Below are 24562 nucleotides of genomic sequence, written 5' to 3'. Positions count from 1 at the left end.
CTTTTCCTTGCTTTTGCTCGCTTTCCCTCCTTTATGAGTAGTTCAGGCTGTCGTCCATACTTTCTGAAGTTAGAAAAATAAGGGGTTTGTCTGATTTCTTTCTTTGAATAATGACCAATAAACACCATTTTTAGCTCTTCCCTAGAACATAGCAGCACTTCATATACTGTATTCACATCATGCCTTTTCATTTCATCTTGATATAAGAAAGAATTTTTTTACAGTAAGAACAATCATTCGCTGGAACAGCCTCCCCAGGGACGTGGTGGAGTCTCCGCTGCTGGAGGTTTTCAAGATGCAATTGCACAGGGCGCTAGCGAGATCACCTCATCCAGGCTCCCTTTCCCATGAAAGGGTGCAGTGCTGCTTGCCGGGCTCTCAGAATTTGGGTAGCAGCTAAAGCACAACCAGCTCTTAACTTTTTTTAAGGCTGTTTTATCAAAATACTATTTTTGGCTCTCCAGCAAGAACAGTTGTGATTCTTTTCGAGAATCCTCCTCAGCTAGGTTTTAAGACTGCATTTTAACCTTTTGAAAATAAATATAACATTTTTCTGCGTTACTTAGATGGAAGGGATTCAGAATATATTTCAACCAACAGCCTGTCATGAGAAAAGGGCTGCTTTTATCTTCTAATATGTCTTCCCCGTACTACCTTCTGCAACCTGGTTTTGCCTTGCAGACAATAATGATTAACAGTTCCCTCTAGCAACAGGTAATTATTATTTATCCACGATGGTTTTATTGTATTTGCAGCTGTCTTTGTCAACAGCACCTTGTGATCCTGCTTACAGAATTCGGTGGTCTTAAAATGGCTGCTTTCACTTGGAGAAATCTTAGAAGGTAGTTTTGGATAATTACTTTTCTCTCCCAATGGGTTTCATACACTTAAATGATTTGGCTAGATAACAAGCTGTGTTTCTCAGGCAGCCAAGAAGGCTGTGGGAGAGTACACACAGGATGAACCCTGCGGTTCCCTCTAAAGCAAAGGGCGCAGCCAAGTGCTATTATGCAGCATGTCAAAGTAACTGGTTCCTTGGCATGTCTTATTTACCATTAGACAAGTGTTGGCACACAGGGGAAGCAGCCAACAGCATGGCAAAGGTTTTCTCAGTCCCTCTGAGGACACGTTTGCAGTTTGCCAGCCCTGTGGTGGCGTTAAGGACTGTGTGTTTGACGACCAGAAGGAGGCTTGTTACGACGGTATGCCCGTTTGCGCTCAGAATGGATCTCGTTGTCATGTCTGTGTCTGTGGCACACCAGGGTTACATTACGGTTCCCTCTGCAGGGAGATGATACAGAAAGGGTTGTGGAGACAACCTCCTTCTGCCCTCTGCGCAAAACAGAGTTGGAGGCTGAAACAAAACAAGGTGGTGTAGTGACTGCACACTGCACTTTTGGGTATGAGAGCTCCCAGTGCTTTCACGAGCTGGCTTGTGGGTCCACACCACGCGTGAAGCTTGGGCTCTGGTGATGTGAGAAACCACCTCTAGCCTGATGTCAGGCCACCACAAGTGAAGCCGCAGAGGCAGCGGAGACAGATCTTCATTCCTTTGTTGGGAGGAGCTGCTTCCCTGGTCCTGTTCACTCATGAATTCACTTTCTCTATGGCACGGAATTGCTCCATCGTGTTGTCCTGTAGGATATAATATAAAAGAAGTGGTTAGAGAAGGAACTCTTGGGGAGGGAAAAGGAAAAAAAAAATAATCCTCAGAGTTCAGGATTTCATAGGAGAAAAACTAGGGAAGTATTTGTTTTGCCTCCGGTAGTGTTTTTGTTTTGATACTATTACTTTATCTTTGATGGCTGCAGTGCGGCTCTGTTACATCAGACTGACACCTCGCACGGCCAGTTTCGTGTCTTAGAGAAGGATGGTCTTGTTGTTAAGCACATCAGAAATGGGATCATTTATATCTGTTCCTGACTTTGCTCACACTTCTCATGGTATCTTTTCAAGATGCTTAAGATGCAAACTTTGCCATGAAAATGCAGCATTTCCCTATCTTAAAAGGAGAATTGTGGTCTTTAATTAGCTAGCATTTGTGAAATGCTTGGGGATCTTGGGGATCAGGTATTACCGAAGTATAGAATGTTATAATTAAAAAAATTATTCAGTTCTCATTTTGTTTTTACCCTAGCTGTAATTAGACAAGGAGGTTTCCCGTTCAGTGTGCACACTGACATCTGTTCTCGGGTATAAAGCTCCTGGGATTTGGCACATTTTCATCTGCTAAATGATGAGACAGAATAGCAATCCAGTTTATGGCTCGTGAGTTTGCCGTAGCCTATCTCTGCGTGCTCCTGGAGATGACTCGCCTGTTACGTGTGACTGTACATTATGAAAGGCTTCTCAAGTACATTTGGTAACAGATACGCTACACTGAGCGCAGGCCAAATTCTCCTCTGGGTTAACGCCTTTAAAATGCACGGCAGTAAACAGTATTTCCTCACTGTTGTCTCCTCACGCAGCTCAAAGATGTGCAGCGAGCAAAGCACAGCATCCGCCTTTCCGCGAGCGAGTGCACAGCTCCCAGCAGAGCTCAGCACCCAGCTACGACGGTCATGGGGTCTGATGCATGTTTGACCTCTCGAAGTGCTGTTGATGTAGTATTGTCTGCTCAGCTGAGATGCCTACGGACTTGTGAAAGGCTGCGTTGGTGGTGCTGGGGATGAACCCCGCCTCCTCGGGGTAGTTAAAAACAATGCTCAGTTGCACTTTGGTACGACCAGCATGTGCCCGCAGAGGGTGAGTTGGTACTGCAGTTGCCTTCCATTGGCTTTCTTGAAGGAGGAGCTGTTTAGCACAATGCTGAACTTGATGTTACGTATCGTCTTCCATATTTCAGATCTGATGTGCGCTGGCAGCCCAGAGGGCCAACCGTGTCCTGGGCTGCATCAAGAGAAGCGTGGCCAGCAGGTGGAGAGAGGTGATTGTGCCCCTCTGCTCTGGTGAGACCTCACCTGGAGTACTGCGTTCAGCTCTGGAGCCCTCAGCACAAGAAGGACATGGACCTGTTGGAGCGGGTCCAAAGGAGGGCTACAAAAATGATCCGAGGGCTGGAGCACCTCTCCTATGAGGACAGGCTGAGACAGTTGGGCTTGTTCAGCCTGGAGAAGAGAAGGCTGCGGGGAGACCTGATTGCAGCCTTTCAGTACTTAAAGGGAGCCTATAGGAAAGATGGGGACGATCTTTTTAGTAGAGACAACAGTGACAGGACGAGGGGTAATGGTTTTAAACTAAAACAGGGTAGGTTTAGGCTGGATAGAAGGAAGAAATTCTTTACAATGAGGGTGGTGAAACACTGGAACGGGTTGCCCAGAGAGGTAGTGGAGGCCCCATCCCTGGAAACATTCAAGACCAGGTTGGACAGGGCTCTGAGCAACCTGATCTCGTTAGCGGTGTCCCTGCTCGCTGCGGGGGGGTTGGACTAGATGACCTCTAGGGGTCCCTTCCGACCCAAAACTTTCTATGATTCTATGATCAAGTTTTGTGTTGGTTTAAAAAGTTCGAAGATTCAATCCGAAAATTTTTAACCATCCTGTGATCAGCTGAGTGGCAAAGTATTAAGTGTACCCACCGCGCAGTTCACGGAACTTAGCAGTGTTAATGTCACAGCAAGTGACAGATGCGTACGAGCTCAGGGAGAAGTCCTGAAGTCGAAGATCCGTAACTTCCAGTCGCTGCGCATCCCCGGCGCCTCGGCGCAGCCCGTACTCCTTGCAGCTCGCCAGCGCTGTCCTGAACACGAGAGGCACCGTAACGCACGCTGCCCGCTCCCCGCCCGCCGCCCCCGCAGGGCAGACCCGCCAGCGCAGCGGAACCTGCCTCGGGGAGTCACGCAGGGGGCCAGCCCCCGCCGAAACCACTGTCCGGAGGCGGGGGGCGCGGGGCCGCTGCTCCCCGCCGCCTCACGCTGCCGCGCCGGGGAGCTGCGGGGCGGTGCCCTGCGCCGTGCAGGAGGCAGGCTCGGCCGCTGGGCAGCGGGGCGGGGCGGGGCGGGGCGGGGCCGGCGGGGGAAGCGGCCGCGGGGCCGGGCCGGGCCGGGCGGGAGCGCTCGGCAGCGGCGGCAGCAGGAGCAGCAGGAGCCGCAGCGGCAGCAGCAACAACAACAGGGGCAGCAGCAGCAGCAGCAGGATGGGGGGCTCTGCCTCCAGCCCGCTGGACGAGTCCAAGTGCGCCTACATCCGAGGTGGGGCTGCGCGGGGGGAGGCGGCTGCCCGCCCGGCCGGGGCTCCGGCGGCGCCGGCGGGGTTTCGAGCGGGCGAGGGTTCGCCGGCAGCGCCCGACCGGTGCCGGGAGCGGGTTGCGAGGCGCCGAAAAGCGGGCGGTGGAAGCGTCCCCGAGCGCGGAGCGGCGCGGCCGAAGGGGCCGGGGGGCTGCGGTCCCAGCGCCGCGGGGGCACCGGGTGTCGGGGCGAGACCCTGCGGCCCGGCTTGGGTTTGGTTTTCCCAAAGCCCGTTGCAGGCAGCGGAAAAGCTGCTAGGTCAGTGTTTAGGGAAAGTGTTCAAAGTTGTCTAGGAACAGTTTTTTGTCCCATTAAAACCTTAGGAGGGAGAAAACTAAAGAAAAATAATTGCTTTGAATTTACGCATATTAAGCTATGAAGGAAAAGAGCATCATTCTGAATTTCAGGGGGTATTTTTGTCATTTGAGTAGTTAAAAGATGAAATACATCTTGCTCTTGCCTGTCTACCTATGCTCCGTGTCAGCCAGGTAACAGGTAGAGTATTTACAAAGCAAATTTTAAGGCTAGAGACTTACAAGCAAACCAAAAGTTTGCATGTGAAAAGGAAGCCCTATTCCATTATATCGTGTATCGCACATCTGGAGCCTGCGAGCGTTCTAGCTGCTGGGGGCTGGGAGCTGAAGCTGGCGCTGGTGATCCAGGCCGTGGGGTGACTCCTGGGTGGTGCCCGCAGCCCAGCTTCGCCCGTTGCTCTGCTGGTTTGGGATTATTTTGTGGTGTAGAGGGAGGGCGAATGTTGAACCGCTCCTCTGTTAGGAGCCTTTTGAAATCACAGTGGATCATTCAAGAGATTCCCATTGTGGGGGGAGACGTCCAAATATTAAATGGCTTTCACCCAAAAAGCACTCGGCAAAGCTGCAGGCCTCGCATGTGGAGGTTTTTCTACAGTGTCTCCTCAGGATTGTCATTGTCTCCTGCCCTACTGAGGGTGGTTTCGGGTCCCATCAGAGCCATGTGGGTGCAATCCCCATGGATTTATTTTTTTAAATTACACTCATCCCCATGCTGCAGCCCAAATTGCACTTCCATGGTTCCGCATTTTGAGTTCTCTGGTTGTGAGTGCCTGAAAAGGCTGGTGTCTAATTAGTGCGAAAAAAAAAAAAGGAGGAGCTTCAGGGAGCTTAATAGCTTTTTCACAGCTGTGCAAGAGGAAATTGTTCAGGTCTTTGCCCTGGACATCATTTAGAACTGGGAACTCATGTCGGAGGGTTTGGAAATCCATATCTGTGAGGCTGGACTGGATGTATGTTATCTGAGGCTTCGCTGTCGCTCGAAGAGAGGGTGCTGTTGCCTTGCCAAGAGCTGCGCCGCTCTACAGGCACATCTCTGGTTTGCCTGTCACATCTTTGCAGAGGAAAGTGATGAAGCGAAATGATTGTGAAAAAAGAAATGAAAACATTGTGCTTGTCCCCTGGCTCAGGTCTGCTGTGCTTGGTGTGAGTGAGGATCCCTCACTCTGAACTCTTGCTTTGAAAAATAATTAATGAGGCACTTTGTATGGAGGCTGCCTGTAAATTAGTACTTCCAGAAGGAAAAGGAATCGGGAAGAGCATCGTAAATTGAAATAAAGGGTGGTCCAGCCAGCTTGTCAAACCTACTGCTCATGTTGAGGCTGGAGTTTGCAAGATTCAGACCTTGCTTATCTGTCTTACATGTCTTGGTCTGACGTATTTCCAGAGCGAACACCGTGGTGAGCCCTCCTCGTTCGAAGAGGAAGCGGGCTGAATCACTGATTCTGTAGATTGAATAAATGGCACATTTTTTAGCCAGCTTTGTAAAGGTTAGGCGGGTCTTACTGGGGGGCTGGCGGTTTGGGGTTTTTTTCCTCCAAAGGCGATGCAGGAGGGTCCTTAGTAAAAAGCGTAGGGAGATACTTGCTTTTTGACAGTAGAACTGTCAGTCCATAGTGCTTGAAGGAGACGGCTCTGGTGAGGGAGGAGGTCGTGAAACCGCAAGCTTGAGGACGCTGCCTCGCACGTCTTGCTCAGAGACTGCGGCCAGCGACATTCTCCGGACTTTGCGCATTTTGGAATGCTCACCCATATTGGCCCAAGTATCAGTGGACTCAAGACAGGAAATCCTGAGGGTTACTTCAAGTGAGGGTTTGGTCTAGATCATCTCTAGTGCTCTCTCCCAGCCAGCATTTCAGTAAACCCGTTAATATTTGCAATTTACGCATGCTGCTTTCGGCAATAGATTTTTGTATCTCCCTTAGCATAGCCTGGCAAAGTCTCATGCCCCCTCTCCATATCTGTGCAGCAGAAGCTTGCAGTGGTTGAACATTGACGTTCTTCGAGGTAGTTCCTGCCACGCTAACCTCACCCTGCAGCAGAGGAAACTGTTTGGGTGGGATGTCAGCGCTGCAGCATGCCAGGCTGAATGTGTTGCTGTATGGTTGTTGTTGTGATGGTGTAATTTGACTTCTTGTTGCTGTAACGGTAGCCTAATTAATCTGAAGCCCTGTCCCTGTGTTGTAAAGCCTTGTAGTTTATTTGGGCAACATTTAAGCTGCAGCACAATACAGTGAATGGAAACGAGGGACTGAGGGCTAAAGGGGGGGCTGCAGTCTTCAGCAATAAACTGATACAGTTTCTTCATCGCAATGTGTACGAATCTGCAGGTTTTCTGATTTCCAAAAGTCTGTTTGCTCCCATGGTTTGAGGGATGAGAGGAGAACAAAGCAAGGACAAAAATCATGTGATATGTAAAATTATGTAAAAAAAAAAATATGTAAAAACATACATGTAGGTGTCTATATAAACCAGCGAGGACATGGCCCTCAGCACAGGCACCCCTGGGTAGAGCCTGGGAGACGCTGTGCTCTGCGCTGTTCCCCGCAGGTGAATGAGCGTGAGCCTCGTCAGACTAGTTGGAGGAGTGGATCCCCGACGAAAGCATCCGACGCGGAGTCTCGGTTACTAAATGCAAAGGCTGTGATTTCCACCTAAACCCACTTCAACTTCTGTGCTTGTAAGGAAGAAGTGGTAGTACTGAACCAGCCCAATTGCAAATGGTTGAGTGTGCGCTTGTACATGGGGCAGTATCTGGAACCATACCTGAAAGTCAGCTAATACGATTATAGACACATTAATGTGTGTTTCCTGCAGCAAATAATGCCTAAGAAGAGACTGCGCGATGCCAATGTGTGAGTTTTCAGGTGGTCTTCACTCACCTGCCAGCGGTACGATAGACAGGAGGCTGTGTTTGAAATCGCAAGGGCAGGGATCATCCTCGTGGAGTCTGAATCAGGGACAGGTACTTCACAGCTGCCTGAAGACTTATTTGGGGATGGCAATGCTTTGCGAAACAATTTTTATGCTTGAAAGATGTCTGCATCGAAAATATATGTATGTATAGCATGAAGTTACATTTTGCAAGCCATCACACAGTGTTTTCTCTTTATCAAGTAGAAATTAGTGCAAATTGGTCATTACTGTAGAATGAAATTGTGAGTTAAATAGTGGAGACTCGATTTTCCTTAGCTCTGCCTGAAGGAAATGAATGTCAAAGTAAAGTGATAGAAAAATGAGAGTCAGCAGGGGCTCCTGCAAGCGCTGGGGAGAGCTTGTGTCCGCTGGGAGAAGGCTGGACAGGGGTGGAGGGTGCTTGGAGGAGGGTAGGAGGGCAGGTCGTGCTGGCAGGGAGGGAGGAGTGGGGCAGAAAGCCAGACCGCGTGCACCGCAATGTCACTAGTCTTGAAACCTTAGCTGTTTCAGAGGTGTCTTCTGTTCTGCAGAGCACGAGCTTGTTTTCTAAGCATACCTATGGAAAAATATTAATTTATATGAATATTTTATGAATATAATAATATTTATTCCATTAAATAAATGGAAAAATATTTTTTCCATTTACTTAATATCCTTAAGATATTTTAAATATAGACTTTATAAGCAGTAAAATTATTTAAAGCCCTCTGAAATTAAAATAAATTTTTATAGTAATTCCTCTAGGTTTTGGACTGAACCCTTAAAAAGGAGGAAACACTTGTGGAGGAGATAATCCTCCTATGCAGGATTTTAGTGGGACGACATGGGAATTATCCAGGATGTGAGTGAAATAGATGGGGTTTAAAAAATGGTAGTAACAATTAGGAGACTGGGAGTTGGTCATGTGAAAAGAGTTTATTAAAAAAATTCATGCTTTCAGTTTGATGAGGCATGGGCTAAACTTGTGACGGGAGGTGTTTGTTGCATGATTTGTCTAATGATATTTAATGAGTGTTACACCCACGAGGGAGCGGGACAGGGTGGTAGTGGGGAGTTAGAGACTCAGGGTGCAGTCACAAAATTGGGGAAAAAGATGAAAGTGCCTGTTAAAACAATTTAGTGGTATGCCCTGGAAGGCTGTGGTGGAGGTTTCAGGATTGCTGATAGAAAGTTTTTTGCTTTGGGTCTGTAATGTTAGACCAGAAGCAATCCAGGAAGCAGATCTCCCAGCGGGAAGAGGGGAGAGATAGCCCTGAGCGTCTTAATGATTTTCCATTTCTGTAATCTCAGCAGCACCAGTGGCAGGGGACCAAGCTCTGCTCTGTCACGTGTGGTCTGCTGGGACCAATTTTGTTAAAATTTGGAGAGGTGGAGAGATTTTAAGCACCCAGAACCAGGAATTTCAACAGGTGCATCTTCAGAAGAGTTCAGCATGCAAAAAAAAGAACTTCTTGTAAGGTGTTTTTGCTTATTAAGTTGCTCGGTGTGCTTGACCATATCCAGTCTGCCCATTTCTATAAAAGTAAAGCTGTTCAGAGGAGGAGGCTTTGTAATCGTTTGATTTTGATTTGTTTAAATGCAGTTTTTCTTCCTTCCCTCCCTTCTTTTCCACCTCTTTCCTCCCCGGGCAGATGGGACAGCCCAGCTGAGGGACGCAGCGATGGCACTGTGACGCTGCGGCACCCAGGGATGCACCCTGCGGGTTTCCTCATTGTTCAGGACTTTTTTTCTGAGCAGACCTTTCAGCGGTTCTTCTTTTCCTTTGGCAGTGAAAGCTATTACTGAAAGCCTGTAAGAAATTTGTTTCTTGTCATTTGTTTTGCCTGTGAATTTCAGTATGGCGCTAATTAAGACGGCATTTTTTTGCACAAGGATGAAACATTTTAGATGTGTTCCTACAAGATGCAGTGCACTTAGAAGAAACAGACTCCTCCTATTCTATAGAGTTTTAGAGACTGAAGAGAAGCCTGGTTTACCCTTTACTGAAGAGACAAGGAAGTCGGTCGCTAGCTTTACAGGAAACCATCTGACCAAATCCCATCGGTTGAATGGAGCTACGTCCTGCCGACTCGGAGTGAGGTACCCCAGTGCCTGATACAAGCCTGGGGTGAAATTCTTGCCAGCAGCCAGCCGGTGTGCACACAGCCGTGAGCAGGGTTGCTGGAGGATGGGAGAATAACTTGGAATTAGTTGTGGAAAAGTTGGCCTTTTTTGGACAGGCACTCAGACTGGATGTTGGATTTTCTGCTTTAAACTTCCACATAGCCCTTCTGGTTTTAATTTGGTGTAGGACTGCAAGTATAACAGAATTTTGTAAAGAGTCTGGCTGCATTTACTGCCTTTTCTCTCGGCCTGTTTCGAGCTGTGTCTTGCCATGTTTTGGAAATCCTTTCTCTACCTTTTCTGCAGGTGAGCGTGGCTGTGGCATCACACAGAGCAGGAGTAGGGTGTCTCCCTGGACTTAGCAGCACCTACTTTGTTGCTTTTGGAGGGCACTTTTCATTTTCACTTTCTGAGGTTTATGGTAAAAGCTGATGTGATTTTTCTGTGATTCCCAAAATCTCAGGAAGAGGCAGAGTAATATTTTCTTTTACAAACACGTATTGAATCCAGAATTCATGATTGTGGGTTAGCACTTAGCAAGTACTATCTAGTCCAGTCCAAAGAGGCATAAATACCCATGGAATGAAAAATGAAGTGAGATGGAGAGGAAATTCAAATTTCAGTATGGGTATGACTTTCTATTTTTCATTATATTCACCTTGCTAAGTGTCCAAGTTCTTGAAGACCTTAAGAAAGCAGATTTTGAAGAAAAATCCTTTTGGCTTTACTTGCTTTCTGGGAAATGTTAGTCCTCAGAGAGGTTGTTGCTGTTGGAGCCAGTGGCAGATTTTCATCCTGTAGTTTTAATAAATAGTGCCTGTCTGTGTTGGAAAGAAGAGGCAGCTTCTCTGTGGTTCTTATATTCTTCACTTCAGGGGGCCAGGCACTTTATCTTAGTTTTAGACTGAATGCAAGCAAAAGGCATCCAGGGACGTGATTGATAGGAAAGGTGTTTGCTGCCCAACTTGAAGAGAATTGATCGTACTTGGCAACTGCCAGGTTTCAGCTTCGGGAGATAAAGGCAGGAGATACCTGCTCTGTTCAGTTCCCATTGCTCATATAGTCCCATTTATTAACTGCTTTCCAAAGTACTGCTAGCGATTTTGGAAGTTTGCAGTCACGCTGTCTTGCAACAGGCATGGTCAAGGATTTCCCTAATTGAAGCGGGAGGTAAGATTTTATTCTTCAGTTTGTCAATAAAAGGATTGTCCATGATTGCATGCCGTTTACCTTCTGTAAATGGGTTGATGTTTTCATAAACCCAGAAGTCTCAGTTACCCGTTTTGTGGCATGGCCGTTTCTTCTGCCAAAGCGGCTGGGAAGCCAGGTCAGGCTCCTTGCCCACACAGCAGGATCATCTCGAGCTCCCTTACACCAAAGCAAACCACACTGCTAGCAGGAGAACTGACTTGAAAGATGATGTGCTACGTAACGCTCGCAACAGAGCCTTGCTTTGAAAACTGAAAGGTGGTTTCTTTCTGTGAAATAAGGTTGTTTTCGGGTAGTGCGAGTGAGGGGAAACCGCCGGGTGGTAGGGGAACCGATGTGGCATTTTTCATCTTTTTCTGCTGTCTGCATAGAAGAAACAACGTACAATGGTGAATTAAGCAGGGGTACCAATGAAAGAGCGTATTCTCAATAGAAAAAGTGAGAAATATGCTCACATTTGCACAAAAACCTGTGATTGTGATGCACATGGCAAGTGTGGAGTCTGCTGCTCTTTTGTAGTTGGTATTTTCCGAAACCTTGAAGATTGGATGTTCTTTAATTAGTGCAGCTTGGTCACAATTTATAAGACAGTCTTTGCATCTGATAGGAATTTTATTGATATGAAGGGGAGAAAAAGCAAGCTCTGAGATGATTAAAGCAGCTTTGTTGTTGCTGCCTTTGGGCAGTAGCAGCTGGAAAGCCAGTGTCTAGGTTGGGCAGGATGATGTTCATAAGCAGTGTGGTCATGGCTGCTTTTAAAGTAGAGCAGCATTCTTTGCTACAGCTTTTTCCTTTGTCTGTAATAAGCACGCTGTTCTCTTCGCACTTGAAGAGCAATTAAAAGTGGCTTCAAGTTTTTGAACATGCATGCAAGCGTTTTAGTTGCTTTTGCAGTCAAAGGACAGTGATGATGCAAAGTCAGCTCTTACATAAAAGCAAGATTAAAGCTTGTGGAAATGGCTCAAACTTGTATGAAGAAAGGGTTCACCTGTCTGGGTTTTCTAAAAACTTTATCCTGTATTTTTTTTATTAGTCCTACATATAAAAAAATAGTTTGGTGCTGATTCTATACTAATACGTCACTTGATACGCATAACCGAAGATTTTGGTGAATTATTTCCTCCAGGTATTTATATAGGCGTTAATTTTTTGAAATCATAAGCCTTTAATCTTCATGCTTCTGTGATATTAGTTAATACATTAGACACGAAGAGTTGCTCTTCCAATTTCAATGGTAATAAAGCTTTGAACCTATGTACCAGGCTGTTGTAGTGCTACCAAAATAATTATTTAGTTATTGCATCTGTTTTTTAAAACTCGGCAGATGTCATAGCTACTCCTAATATCAGGAAGTAGAAAACAAAGCAAGGCTGACTCTTGGGTTCTTCTGGTTAGATCATCAAAAAGTTAAAAGCAATACAGTTTTCAAAAATATGTAGATTGTTTTTATATGGTTGAAATTCTTCTATGAAATAAGGAATGGAATAGTTAATTTTCTAAATAAATTTTCTAATCCAAAAATAGTTACTAAAATAACTCCTTGATGTTGTCTGTGATGATCTTGATCCTCAGCCTGTTCCTCCGCCCTGCCCTGAGCAGCGTGGTTCCGAAGGAGTGTGTGGAAGCTGCAGAGGCTGTGGCCGGGGACGCCATGCTCGGTGCTTCCGTGCAGTCCCTGTGCGGTGCCAGCCCAGCCAAGGGTCTCGCCGGGGGTTTGCTGCTGCGTGTGTGGTGGCTGCAGTGCCGACAGGGCGAGCCGTCAGAGCGTGACCGTGGTGGTTGGCAGATGTTTGCCGCGGGCTGTTGCAGGTGTGGGGTCACGCTCGGGGATTTCGGAGCGTGCTGTGCCAGCCCTTTGGGTCAGAGCAGCATGCTCTCCTTTGGGACAACCTCAAACCAGGCCTGCCACCCCACTGCTTGACGGGCTGGCATAGTCGCAGCAATGGGGTGCAGCAATCCAGTCACTCCGGGTGGAAAATAGCAGCAGAGGTTTCTGGCTTGCTACCAGCTTTACATACCTTCCCAGGAGCGAGCCATGATCATAGCATAGCATAGAATCATAGCATGGTTTGGGTTGGAAAGGACCTTAAAGATCATCTGGTTCCAACCCCCTGCCATGAGCAGGGACATCTTCCACTAGACCAGGTTGCTCAGAGCTCCACCCAACCTGGCCTTGAAGAATGCTTGCTTTCTAAAATTCCCAAATGAGTTTTAGAGTCTTTGTTTTTGCTGACATTCTGCTTTTCAGATTCATGCAAGTGAGCTTGTCAGCTGATCTTCAGGTTGTGTTTGCTACATGTCATTGCTCAAACAGTGAACGGGGCGCATCCTCCCCGTTACGGTTTCTGGCCAGGCGGCATGCCGAGAGATGCCACCCACATCAGTGCCTAGCCTGTTTCTGAACGCTCCACTGATGACACCAGCAGCGGTGGTGCTTTTGCAAATGACAGTGGGCTTGTAAGGAGATCACTGGGAGCGGTGTGAGACAAGGAGGTCATAGCTCCCGAAAAATGCTGCTGTTTCTCCCAGGTTCTTTCTGTATTGTGCTGCTAAGGGCAATGGACGTTCTGACTGCGGCTCTCGTGCGTTGCAACAGGCAACTTGGAGAAAGGGGCAGCTGCGCCTGAATTGCACGTTAGATGTTGTGTGGGGGACGTGTTGGTCCTCACGAAGAGCGTTCGCGGTACAAACAGCGTCGGGCAATCTGTTCCTGGTTGGTTGCTGTTTAAGCAGGCAAAGGTCCAGAGAAACAAAGGCATGGGACCGGGGAGTGCAGGACCAGGCAGCCTGTGCCAACCCCTGGTGCCGGGCCAGGCCTCCCCAGCAGTGCCAGCTGCGCTGGGCTGATGTGTCCCAGCCAGGCAGAGGTGATGGCTGCGAGACGTGCTGCGGACCAGCTGCGCCTTTAAGCACTCACTGAATACTTTCACAGCCAACCTCAGGAAAAAATATTACAAAAACATCTGGGAGTTCCCAGGAAGGTTTATGTTCCCCAGGTCAAGGTAGCTGCAGGTTTTGCGGAGCTCGGAAGCCAGCCCTGTCCGTACGTACCATTTCTAAAAATCCCCTGCCTGCTGCTGGGGGGGCTCATTCGCTGGAGTAATGCCCTCCTGGATTTACTACTGGGTTTTAATTCTGTGTGCTTGGGATCCCAGCTAAAAAAAATTGCCCTCGTGTGCCGTATCTGGAGACTTACTGCCTCCAGGGAGCTTTTCCACACTCTTTTCAGAGATATACAGACATCATTGCTTCAAATTTGGGAAAGATGCCACCACTATCCCGCCAGTCTGCATCCAGCGGACACACCCCTGTCCTTTCAGCTAACAGGCTTCCACAGCCCCTCTCATCTCTTATCTCGGGAAGCAATTTTTAAAGCTTTGTGTGATATTTTCCTTCCGCTGCACAAAACCACTGTTGCTATTTGTGCTGTCATTCACTGCAGAGTTCTGTCGCGACGTTGATGACTGAAGACCTGATTCTTGAAGCAGCATTGGGGATGCTGAATATCTTAGGTGAACATTACCTAAAGACTGACTTGCTTTTATTGAACGTGATACGGAGGATCCTTGCATATTTTCACTTGATATTCCGTGTATTGCAGTGGTCACACTAGAGGAAAGGCAAGCTTGCATCATCCCCAGGCAAAGGTTTAATCGCCAGGTCTGTGCAAAGGAGAGAAGAAAAAAAAGAAAAGGCTGTTTTGCTCTTAGAGGTATCCTGTAAAGTAATATCATTGTCTGTAATGTAGTCTGCCAGACACTTTCCACTGTTTTCAGTTGTAAATGAGGCTTTGCCAGTCTTCAGCTACTCAGACTGAAGTTTCCATGCTGAGCGTCTGCCTCGAATTGCATTTTTGAGAAAACTGCAGCTAAAATGGCTGAGTTGTTGGGTTTTTGTTTTGTTTTGTTTTCCTGAGGATTAAGCTAAAGAAATGTGGTTTTCCTCACTTTGGATGTTCTGTTGAGCAGCTCAAGTGTATCCTGCATGAGGAGGAAAGGGCTTGGGGGCCGTAGAGCTGGAATAAGGGCAACCAGAGGCGAGTGGGAAGGGTTTCTAACCACTGCCAGCATTTACCTGCTGAACTAAATCCTGTTTTTTATCATGTTTGTTCTCTGTGCAGCCTAGCAAATAGCTGTGAATCCCACAGCTACCAGCAGCCTTTCACCCCTACAGACAAAGGCGAAGTCACAGGGCAAACACAGCTTTCTACCATAGAAGCTTGCTGTGTTAGCTGAAGAGGTCCATGGATCTGAAGCCCTGAGCTCACCGCTGATGCTCAGAGGAGGCCAGGGTGCAAAGGCAGCTTTTTGGTGTGTTTTTCTATTGGCTTCATTCAGTAGGAAGCCCCAGATTTGTTGTTCGGGTTTTATTTTTCACCTTCTGAGATTTCCTGTACATCCGCCAAGCTACAAAGTCCTGTGCAGACATCAATCAGCTGATCTTCCCGCTGAGCTACTGTGCTAGGTGGTGGTATTTTATTTCATATATGAGGAGTTGTGGCTATTAATTTGGGACTTGACAAACCTAGTGCTTAATTTTTGAGGGAATTGGCCATTTTAATTCTCTTTCCAGATTTCCAGCCAGGCTCTCGCTGTGTTCAGTTGTGGCTGTGGGTGCTCAGCCCTTCTGTAGACCAGAAAAAGGAGACAGGAGCCACCTGGGAGCTTCTCCCATATGTGACACGTATTGTGTCAAGCTTTACATTTTGTAGCAGACACAGAGACAGGATCTAGTTCTCTGGGGTGGCATTTACCTGCCTTAGATAGAGATCAAGTCAGGGACCTCTTCCACCGGACCAGGGTGCTCCAAGACCCGTCCAAGCTGGCCCTGAACACTGCCAAAGAGGGGGCAGCCAGAGCTTCTCTGGGCGACCTGGGCCAGTGTCCCATCACCCTTTAAAAGTGCTTCAAATGCACATGGAAGAGGGGACTGTCTGAATTAGAGACACAAGGAGACATGAGTTCTTGATTTTCAAATGCAGTCATGGTTGGTTAGTTATTTCTTAGTGTGTTTTACCAAGCGTGATCATTTGCAACGGGCTTTCCAGCTATGGCCAGGAAACAGGCAGTCAACTGAAATTTCCTTTACCCCTCTTGTGGCCCACAGTGAAGACCCTCATTTGCAGAAGACAAAATGATCACGTAATGAAATTGTGCTAGGAGCGCAGGTCTCTTAACCTGTCGTATTTTTAATGGAGAAGTAAGGGCTTACACTGAGACTATGCCATTTCCTACAAAGTGATGTTGAAAAAAAATTTTCCGAAACCAACCACTGCTGAAAAAAACAGAAGGAAAGCACACATGGTGAAGGCCTGCCCACCTCCTGTGCAGGCTGGAATTAGCAGAGAAGTTGTGTGCAGAGGAAGGAATGATGCACTGAAATGAAGCTGTAAACCCTTGGAAAAACCTATATGCAAAAGTAACGCAGCTGCTGGACTGTTCACGGGGAGTTGCGTCTTGTACAACCCGCAGAAGAACCCAGTCTCTGGCATTTCATGGATCAGACCTTTGAGGTGTCGCTTGGTATTATACCAAAGCGAGTGGTAGGTAGGTGCACATCTACCTGCTGTAGCTTCCTATACCTTGTATAGGAGTCTGGCTAAACAGGAGCAAAAAGTTGTTCCAGCATCTTTTGGTTTAAAAAAAAGGTAAACATATATCCCGTCTATATGTACTGCACAGGAGGATTTAATCCAGGGAAATCAACTTGATTAATCCAATTGTGTGCTCTGTGAAGGAGAGACATATATCCATTTGAATATGAAGCATGATAAATCATCTGTTTACCTCAAAAATCTGAAATTTTCTATCTGAAGCAGGATGGCAAGCTAGGTCAGTCTCCTTGTCCATCTATTCAGCCTGTGCTATAAATCAGACATTGCGATTTGAAGAGAGATCTTGAGCAGACTGGTGAAAGGCCACAGGACAGGCATCGCTCCCAGTTTCCGTGAGCTTTATTTGAGTCCGACCTATACGTGAAAGATATTTGAAACCCATGTCAAAGCCGTGATTCAGCCATCACAATGCATTTAATAGAAGAAATTGGTCTCTAGGAAGCTCAAAAAGTTTTTGAACTCTAGAACCAAATCATGTGCTGAGTAGAAAATGATGTTAATGGCTGCTTCCATCAACCTGTTGATCAAAACCAGGCTGAAGGAATGGGGAAGGATGTTGGTGTCTGTGTGGACCGGTGCGGGGTTTGAGCACCTCTCTCTCTCTGGATGCCGAAATCAAAGCATCTTGAAAACTTGAATCTGAATTAAGCCTTACTTGTAGATGTGTGATACCTCACCAGTCTGCTACATTGGCCACACTGCAGTTTTTGGGCCAGTATTAAGATTTGGCTCCGGTTTCTCTCATTCCTTTTTGAGGTAAGTATTTTAATTACGTGGCGGATGATTTCCTTAGGGAATGGTGTAGCGTGCATGCTTGGTTTCGTGGTACATAATTCCTGTGCTGCTGGAGGGACCATGGATATTTCTTCAGCACAGCAGTTCCTCTGCCAATTCGGCTGTCCTCAGTATGGGGTTTCCTCAGAAGCTGTAGAAGAAAGGTCCCCATGTTGTTAGACATAGTTCACCATTCTCTGCCAGAGCTTCAGTCCCTTCCTTCTGCTCTTGAGTCTCAACTGCTGTTAGCTGAGAGCAGGAGGGCCCAGCAGCAAGCTGCTTTTCAAATGATGTCCCATCAAACCCAAGGGAAGCGGTGGGGAGGAAGAGTGCCCGCAACAAAACCGAGGCCGTATTTGCTGTGAAACACACCCGAGATCTGCGACAAAAGAAGCTTCTATAGAAGACTTGGGAGATTGGGCATTTGGGACCTGATGTGTTTGTGATAATCCCATGGGAGCTGTGGCCAAGTAGTGGTGACAAGTCATAAACTGAAGCAGCACTGGGATTTGTTGGAGGATGAAGCTGGGTTCGAAGTGGATGAAGAAGGAAAGCACCGATCTGAATTTATTTCTGACTTCCCTTATGCATGGAAAGAACGTGAAGCTGCTCAGCACATCTCACACCAGAGTGGGGATGTCTAAAACTGATGCCACACTGAGATACAAGGGAGTTACCAATGTAAACAAACATACAGACACAGTGCGTTGGTAAGAGTAGCAAACACTAGGCGGTAATTTTGAGCGGGAGCTTGTGGTTTGTTAGTTATTTATCTTGCTACATGGTTTTTCCTTCGCGTGTCTTAAATATTTAGGCAGCAGGAAGTGTGGTCAGCTCGGGAGTTGCTGTTCTCTTGGCGCTGGCAGGTGTTAGTTTCGTCTGTGTAAACCGAAATCGGGCTTGCTTTGGAGGGTGCTCTGGCAGCCAGGGCTCGCAGGGTGTTGGGGCTGTACGGCGTAGGTGAACACCGGAGAAGTTTTTATTATTATCGTTTGCAAAAGAGCAATTTTTCAAAATAAAATCCAGCCCATCTGATAGCCGAGGTGTCAGTGTTCTGCTGTTGGAAGGGGCGCTGAACCAAGAATAAATTTAAAGCTGAATTTGAAGATGCCGTACAAAACATCAGGCTGCGTTTCTGTGAGCGTTAGGTATAGCAGTGCAGGCTGAATCGGTGCCAGGGATGTGAGTGTGCACAGCCCTGGGAGGATGTGAAAGCCACATTTCAGATGGGGCCCATCTCTCTATTCATAGCTTTAACTTCTTTTGGATGATGGAGACATCTGTAAAAAGTAAAACAGTCCCCTTTCCTTCCAGAAGAAGGCTATGAGTTTTCCAGCTGTTGGCTAAGACAGGTTTTCCTGTTGAAATAGCTTTTGTCTGATGTAAGTCAAAAACAATATGGTTATGGTAACTGAAAATATTTCTGTGTCGGTTCTGTCCCCTGTTAGTTTTAGTTGTAAATCCAAGTATTTCTGTTCATTGTTGCTTCTCATAGCAGCTGTTTGATTTTTAAAACCTTACGGAGTCTTCCAGTAAAGTGCACGCTGCTGATAAAATGCAGTATTGCTTATATTCTGCATTTTCTTTACTATATTGTGTGGCTAATTTTCTTTTATCATTGTAGTGGATTCTCACGATGACAAAACACGCTCTTGCTTTCCTTCCGAAGTCCTGTTGCTTGAATAATGCGAAAACAAGCCCATAACATTGATTCATGTGGTCCTTGGTTGCAACCAAAATAATATGGGCTGTGCCATGTATTTGTCAGCTGACGCCATTCTATATTCATAAAACACGCCTTGGGATCTTTTTAAGACCTGTAGAGTTTAAAGATTAGCTCATTAGACATCTCTCTGATGTGTAATTATTCCGGACTGTATAATATGTTAACCAGAAGATATGCAATTTATATACAGTAGGCGAGCAAAGAAGAATGTATGTTTAAAAAATGAGTTTTCCAGAGCAGTTTTGCAAAAGAGGCAGTTCTAATGCATTTAAAAGGCTTATTTTTATTTAAATCACTTAAAAAAAAAAGTACATATGTTGGCTAGTGAAGGAATTTCAGTTTTGTATCTTATGTGTTTCTTTATGTGCTATAATTCTGTATTTTCTTCTGATTTCAAGATACAGCATTTTACAGACTAGAGAAACCCTAGGAAACTAAGAGTTGAAAAAGCATGTTAGGATATCTGCTCAATCTTGAAGCCAGGGCTGCCTTATCTCCTCTGACTTGCTTTGCGTTGCTCTGTACTAGTCGTTCTTGAATGAGATAAGATCATAGAATCACAGAAGGCTTTGGAGGGGAAGGGACCTTTACAGGCCATCCAGTCCAACCTCCTGCCACCAGCAGGGCCATCTTCACCTGGATCAGGGTGCTCAGAGCCCCGTCCAACCTGGCCTGGAATGTTTCCAGGGATGGGGCATTGACCAACTGTTTTGAGCAACCTGCTCCAGTGTCTTACCACCCTCATGGTAAAAAATTTCTTCCTTCTATCCAGTCTAAATCTCCCTTCTTTTAGTTTAAAACCATTACTCCTTGTCCTGTGACAACAGGCCCTGCTAAAAAGCCTGTCCCTACAAAGACCTGATGCTTTCATGGTTTTCTTGCAGAAGGTTCTTCTGAAGCACACTAAGCAGACATTTTTAATACATCCAAGTCAAAATGGTAATTTTTAGAGCTTCAGCTGGCATTTAGACTTTCAGTGTGGCTTCAGAGGTGCTGAGCACCCACCTGGCACTGGGTATCCAGCAGTTCCAGGGACACGAGAAGTTGCCTCCCACTGGTGGCAGCAAAAGCCATTTTCCAAAAATGTCTGTGAATCTTCCACCACGTATGCTATCCTCTTAGCGACAGAGGCACTTCTGAAGTGAAACCATTACAGTACAAGGACCTGACCTCATTACTAATTCCAAAGAGTTGGTAATGAGCCTATCATCTCCTAGGCTCTGTATTTCTGTGGCTGTTAGCTAAGGCACACATTCTCAGAGGTACAAGCCTGCAAGCAAAATTCAGAATCAGTACGTTAAATCTGAGGCCCGTGTTTTGTTGTCCTGACCTCTGAATTTCTGAAACCTGCAAAGAAAACGTCATGACTCAATTTAAACCTTAACTTCTGGAGCCAGAAGGTTCAACCTGACTGGTGCATCTTTGCTACTCAAACTTGGTGTAAAGCAGAGACCATAAGACACACTTTTTCAACAGTCTCTGCCAGTGGCCATGGTTTTGCACTCAGAATTAGAAAGAATCCGTGAATCATATTGGCGGTTTTTGTGAATACAGTTTTCCAGAATTCTTGGCCCATTCTTATTCAATCATCCTTTTCACTGATCTGCTGTTTGGTTAACCCAGAGCCTGCCGGTTTGTGTGAAGCTGCTGGTCTTATGCAAAACCTGTAGTGAAACTGTTGGTGAAATAATTGCTCAGCGACGCTTGAAAGGGTAAATAGCGAAGGAGTAATATCCTGGGGTACAAAGCCGCTTTGCTGCTGCATAAATAGCATCTTATCAGAAGAGGTGATTGCACTGTGTAGTAGAGAAATGAAGAGGTCTGTTGGAGTAATGGTAAGGGATAGAAAAATCTCCAAAAGGGCACTGTGGATTCTAGAGCTCTTGGGGGTTTTTTGAAGCCACGCTGGATGCTGTTAGGGAAAATACTTTGTAGGAATTCAGTGCTCGCCCTGCACTTCATCAGGCTGGTGAATCCCATCAGCCTAAATGAAGCCAGAAAATGGATCTGTGCGGCTCTCCCTGCATTTGTTTCTCAGAAAGACACAGGCTGACTTTAGGCCGCCATCAAAGAATGCAAACACGTCTTGAAATTCAGTTGTAGTCAGTAAATGCAGACTGCCCTTGGAGGAATTTGCGTTTGGGTGGGATTCAAAATGAGCGTTACTCTGTTAGAGGCAGTTTGTGGATCTTGGCCGCTTACATGGGCTCATGGCAGATTTTTGCAGAGCAGCCCTGCAGAGGCTGAAGCGAAAACCAGACCCTCTCAAGGACTCTGCTTTGTCTCCTGCAGTTGCCTCACTGAGGAGCCTGGGGCAAGACCCGAAGAAAAACACATTGTGTGATTGTGACATTTCAAAGCAACACCGCAGAATGACAGTTGTTTATTATTCTCCCAAACCTGCTCTTGCTGCTGGAGACTGGCACGAAGAGAAACGCTTCATGTCCCCTTTTGCCAGAGAGGAGTGCCTTCAGCGTCCTCCCCAGCTGCAAGTTTGTCAGTGAGACGGCTGCCTGGCTGCCTCCCCGTGAGATGCGCGGCCACACCGCAGTGGAGTGGGTGCGAGCTAAATACTTTTACAGCAGCATTACTAATGGTTACTCCTGCATTTGGAGAATTAAAATGTAATCTGATATGCATAAATTTGCCAGATATCATGCATAAGCTATTTTCTTTTATTCTTATCAGCTCTTGCATGTTGCATTCTTAGGGATGCTTTTTTCTTAGTCCCCTAAAGAAAACATTTTACAAAACACAGAAAGATGAAGAATCTAAGCTTTGATATGGACAAACAAACCAGAGGACCACTTTATTCTGCAAAAATAGAGGAAGTGTCAGCATCCACGTTGACAGGAGCTCAGACTGGACTGATGGGGAGACCCATATGGAGACCCATGATGGAAAAACTGAGACTTAGAAAACTGGAGCTCCATGATTGATCGTACTAAGGCAAGAGCGATGAAAGCAAGCTGTTAAATGCAGTAATGGAGGTATTGCCACCATATATATAATAACAGGCCTTGAACATGTTCTGGTTACGCGTTGCCACAAGTCGTGGTGTGCAGGCAAGTACTTTTGGTAAGTCAGTACGTGGAGGTGCTGCTGAAGACCTCAAGGGACACAGGGTTACTGCAAACTGGCAGGAGAGCTCTCGCCAAACCATTGCCAAATAAATTCTCAGGAACAAATTTCCTCTTCTTAATAATAACCTGCCTGGCTGATTTTCTGGGCCCAGAAGCTCTCGTGATCCTACTGTACAAACACAACGCTGGAAGAAGGTGGTTTTGATTTGGTTTTTTCCTTTCAAGTTGTGTTGTGTTGTCACAAGCCCTTCTGATGTGAAAGATAAATGGAGAGGAAATGAGGCAACTTATACTTTTTTTTTTTCAAAAAGGAAGGAGCATTGAAACATTGAGGCGGAAGAGCCGAGCAGCCGAGGAGACTCAGACACACATTTAGCAAGAGAGACAATAGCTGACGGGTGCTTCTTCCCGGGAAGTCTTCTTAGACTTGGAAAAAACAAACACCAGCACTAACCCTGTTGTCTGCTCAGGGATGCTTTCATGAGCGCTTGAGGAACTGAAACGCATCCAGGCAGAAGAAGAGTAAAGTAGCACGCTTGGCGGACTGTCCGGTGGCTGGGCTGTAGCCCCTCAGAGCTTGGTGCTGCCGTGTAGAAGGGGGCTTTAGTGAACTCAGCTCCGTGGAGGAAGCCAGGCGACGTGGAGACCCCACCTGCGGAGCTGCCTGCCGCCACCTTCCCGTCACAGCCAGCGGCACCGTAGCTGCGCCCAGCTGGGAGGCAGTGGGGCTCTGAATTACAGCTGAAAATAGAAGCTTAAAAAAGAAAATAAATACTTCTTTTCAAGAGTTTGCTGGGACAAAGAGTAATTAGAGCTTAAACCCCAGCAGTTGTGCAGGAGGGACTGCAAGATAAAGGCCTTGTTTTGTATGTGTCCTCTGTTATATTTGCATCAAATTCTTTCTGAACACATTTCTTCTTTTTTCTTTTTTTCCTCAAATTCCCCGAACCTATGGCCTTGTGACGTGGGAGTATTTCTTCTGCCTCTGGTGATGTGCATTGCTGGCGCTGGCTGTAGGAAGAGCAGAGCTGGTGAAGGAGATGGCAGTCCTTCATCTCTGATACTGCTGTGACTGCAGAAACTTCGGGGTTGTTTTGCTTTTACTTGAACTCTTTTCAGGATAAAATTTATGAATTAATTCTGAGTTTGCTAGCCGAAGGCATACTTTTATTAGTCAGGTCCTAGCTTTAATTCAGAAGAATCAAAGGCATAGACTCTGTCAAGTAAGAAATGATTAATTAAGTTTAATGGGTCCTTTTAGCTTTGCAAAAAAAAACCACCCTAAAACGTTTGGATCACTTTGTTTCCTTCTTTTGCAGTGCTTTGGAAATACTGGGGTCTTGATTATGGCCTTGCTCAACTCTCGATGAGAGAAAAGAGGGAAGAGGTGGCCCCTGGCAGGCCTCCCACGGCGAGAAGGCCCAGGCAGCCAGAGGGCCATCTCCTGGCTGCTGTTTCCTTTTTCCCCTTGATTTTCTTTTCACGACCTCGTGCCTCAGTTTCCCTGCCTCTGCTGGTGGATCGTCCCTGGACTAAATTTAGCAGGGGCTCTTGGAGCCGTCGCATGGGTTTCGCAAGGGAAGGGAAGACGAGACCTCCTGCGCGCCATTGCAGTCAGTTCTGTTTCCTTTGCCCCGTTTTGCAGCTGGCAGCGGGTGGAAGGCTGCGTCCTGTCCCAAACCGGGGCTGTCGGGCGGTAGCAGCCGCTGCAGTAGAGCCCGAGTAAAGCCTAAGTGAGAAAACCAGACATACTCGTGCAGACCAGGATTGTTTGGAAGGGCGAGAGGAGGCTCAGTCGAGGTCTCCGTTTTCAGCCGAGCATCAGCATGTCTTCTCGCCGTCGTGTCAAACCAGCCATTTTGAACCCTTGATGCAGGCAGGTGATGCTCTGGCACTGCGGTAGTGAGCGGTGTTCTGCCGCGTTGCGGAGCTGCAGCTTCACTTCCCCATCTGCAATATTCACAGGAAAAGAGACCATTTTACACGGGGTTTGGTGAGCAGATTCATGTGAGAATTATATGCTTTTTTGTAGACTCTTCGCCTTAATTGATGCTTTTTTGCAGCTGTGGGAAGGAACCTCCTTCCCCACAGGATGAGGCACCAACGCTTCCTCCTGTCTGTTCTGTAGAATTAAAAATTCGGTGAGTGGTGTGGTTTTGCTGGCTGGGAGATACTATGATCCGCAGAGAAGTAGAGAAGGGTTTGTTTGTGAAAGGGCAGACTCTTATTCGCATGAGTGTAGACTCTTCAATGATTGGAAGTATTTCTTGCAAAGTGTGAAAGCAATAATTTTTTAATGCAATCATTTTTTAAATCCATTTATTTCTAACAATTTAGCAAACCTGTTTAAGGATATCATCTTATTTTTTCTGAAAGTGAGGACAGATTATCAGCGAGGAGAATTTGTCTAGTTTGGCTTAGCTAAGGCATAGAGAGATTAAGCATGTATTAGAAAAATCATTTAGAAATACCACAGCTAAGAAACATTCATCTACTGATTCATTTTCCCTGCTGAAGACCTCTAGTCCGCACTGGCTGCTGTTCTGCAGCTGCTGGGTGTGCGTATGCATGGCTGATATGATGGAAATATTTTTTCAGTAT

At 46.5% G+C, this 24562-nt stretch overlaps 1 protein-coding gene across 1 annotated transcript in view; it reads left to right on the top strand.

Annotated features, from left to right (window-relative positions):
• Positions 1-4040: 4040 nt before the first annotated feature.
• Positions 4041-24562, top strand: part of NIBAN1 (niban apoptosis regulator 1) — a 64826-nt gene continuing 44304 nt past the window's right edge. Inside the window, exon 1 of the mRNA XM_075422714.1 lies at positions 4041-4189. Within this exon, the coding sequence (XP_075278829.1) occupies positions 4135-4189 (55 nt within the window). The 5' untranslated portion in view covers positions 4041-4134. The remainder of the gene's footprint in view (positions 4190-24562) is intronic.

This window comes from Opisthocomus hoazin, chromosome 6 (assembly GCF_030867145.1).
Source record: "Opisthocomus hoazin isolate bOpiHoa1 chromosome 6, bOpiHoa1.hap1, whole genome shotgun sequence".
NCBI classification, from domain to species: Eukaryota; Metazoa; Chordata; class Aves; order Opisthocomiformes; family Opisthocomidae; genus Opisthocomus; species Opisthocomus hoazin.
Note: the sequence above shows the minus strand (reverse complement) of the source record. Positions and strands in the feature narration are given on the sequence as shown.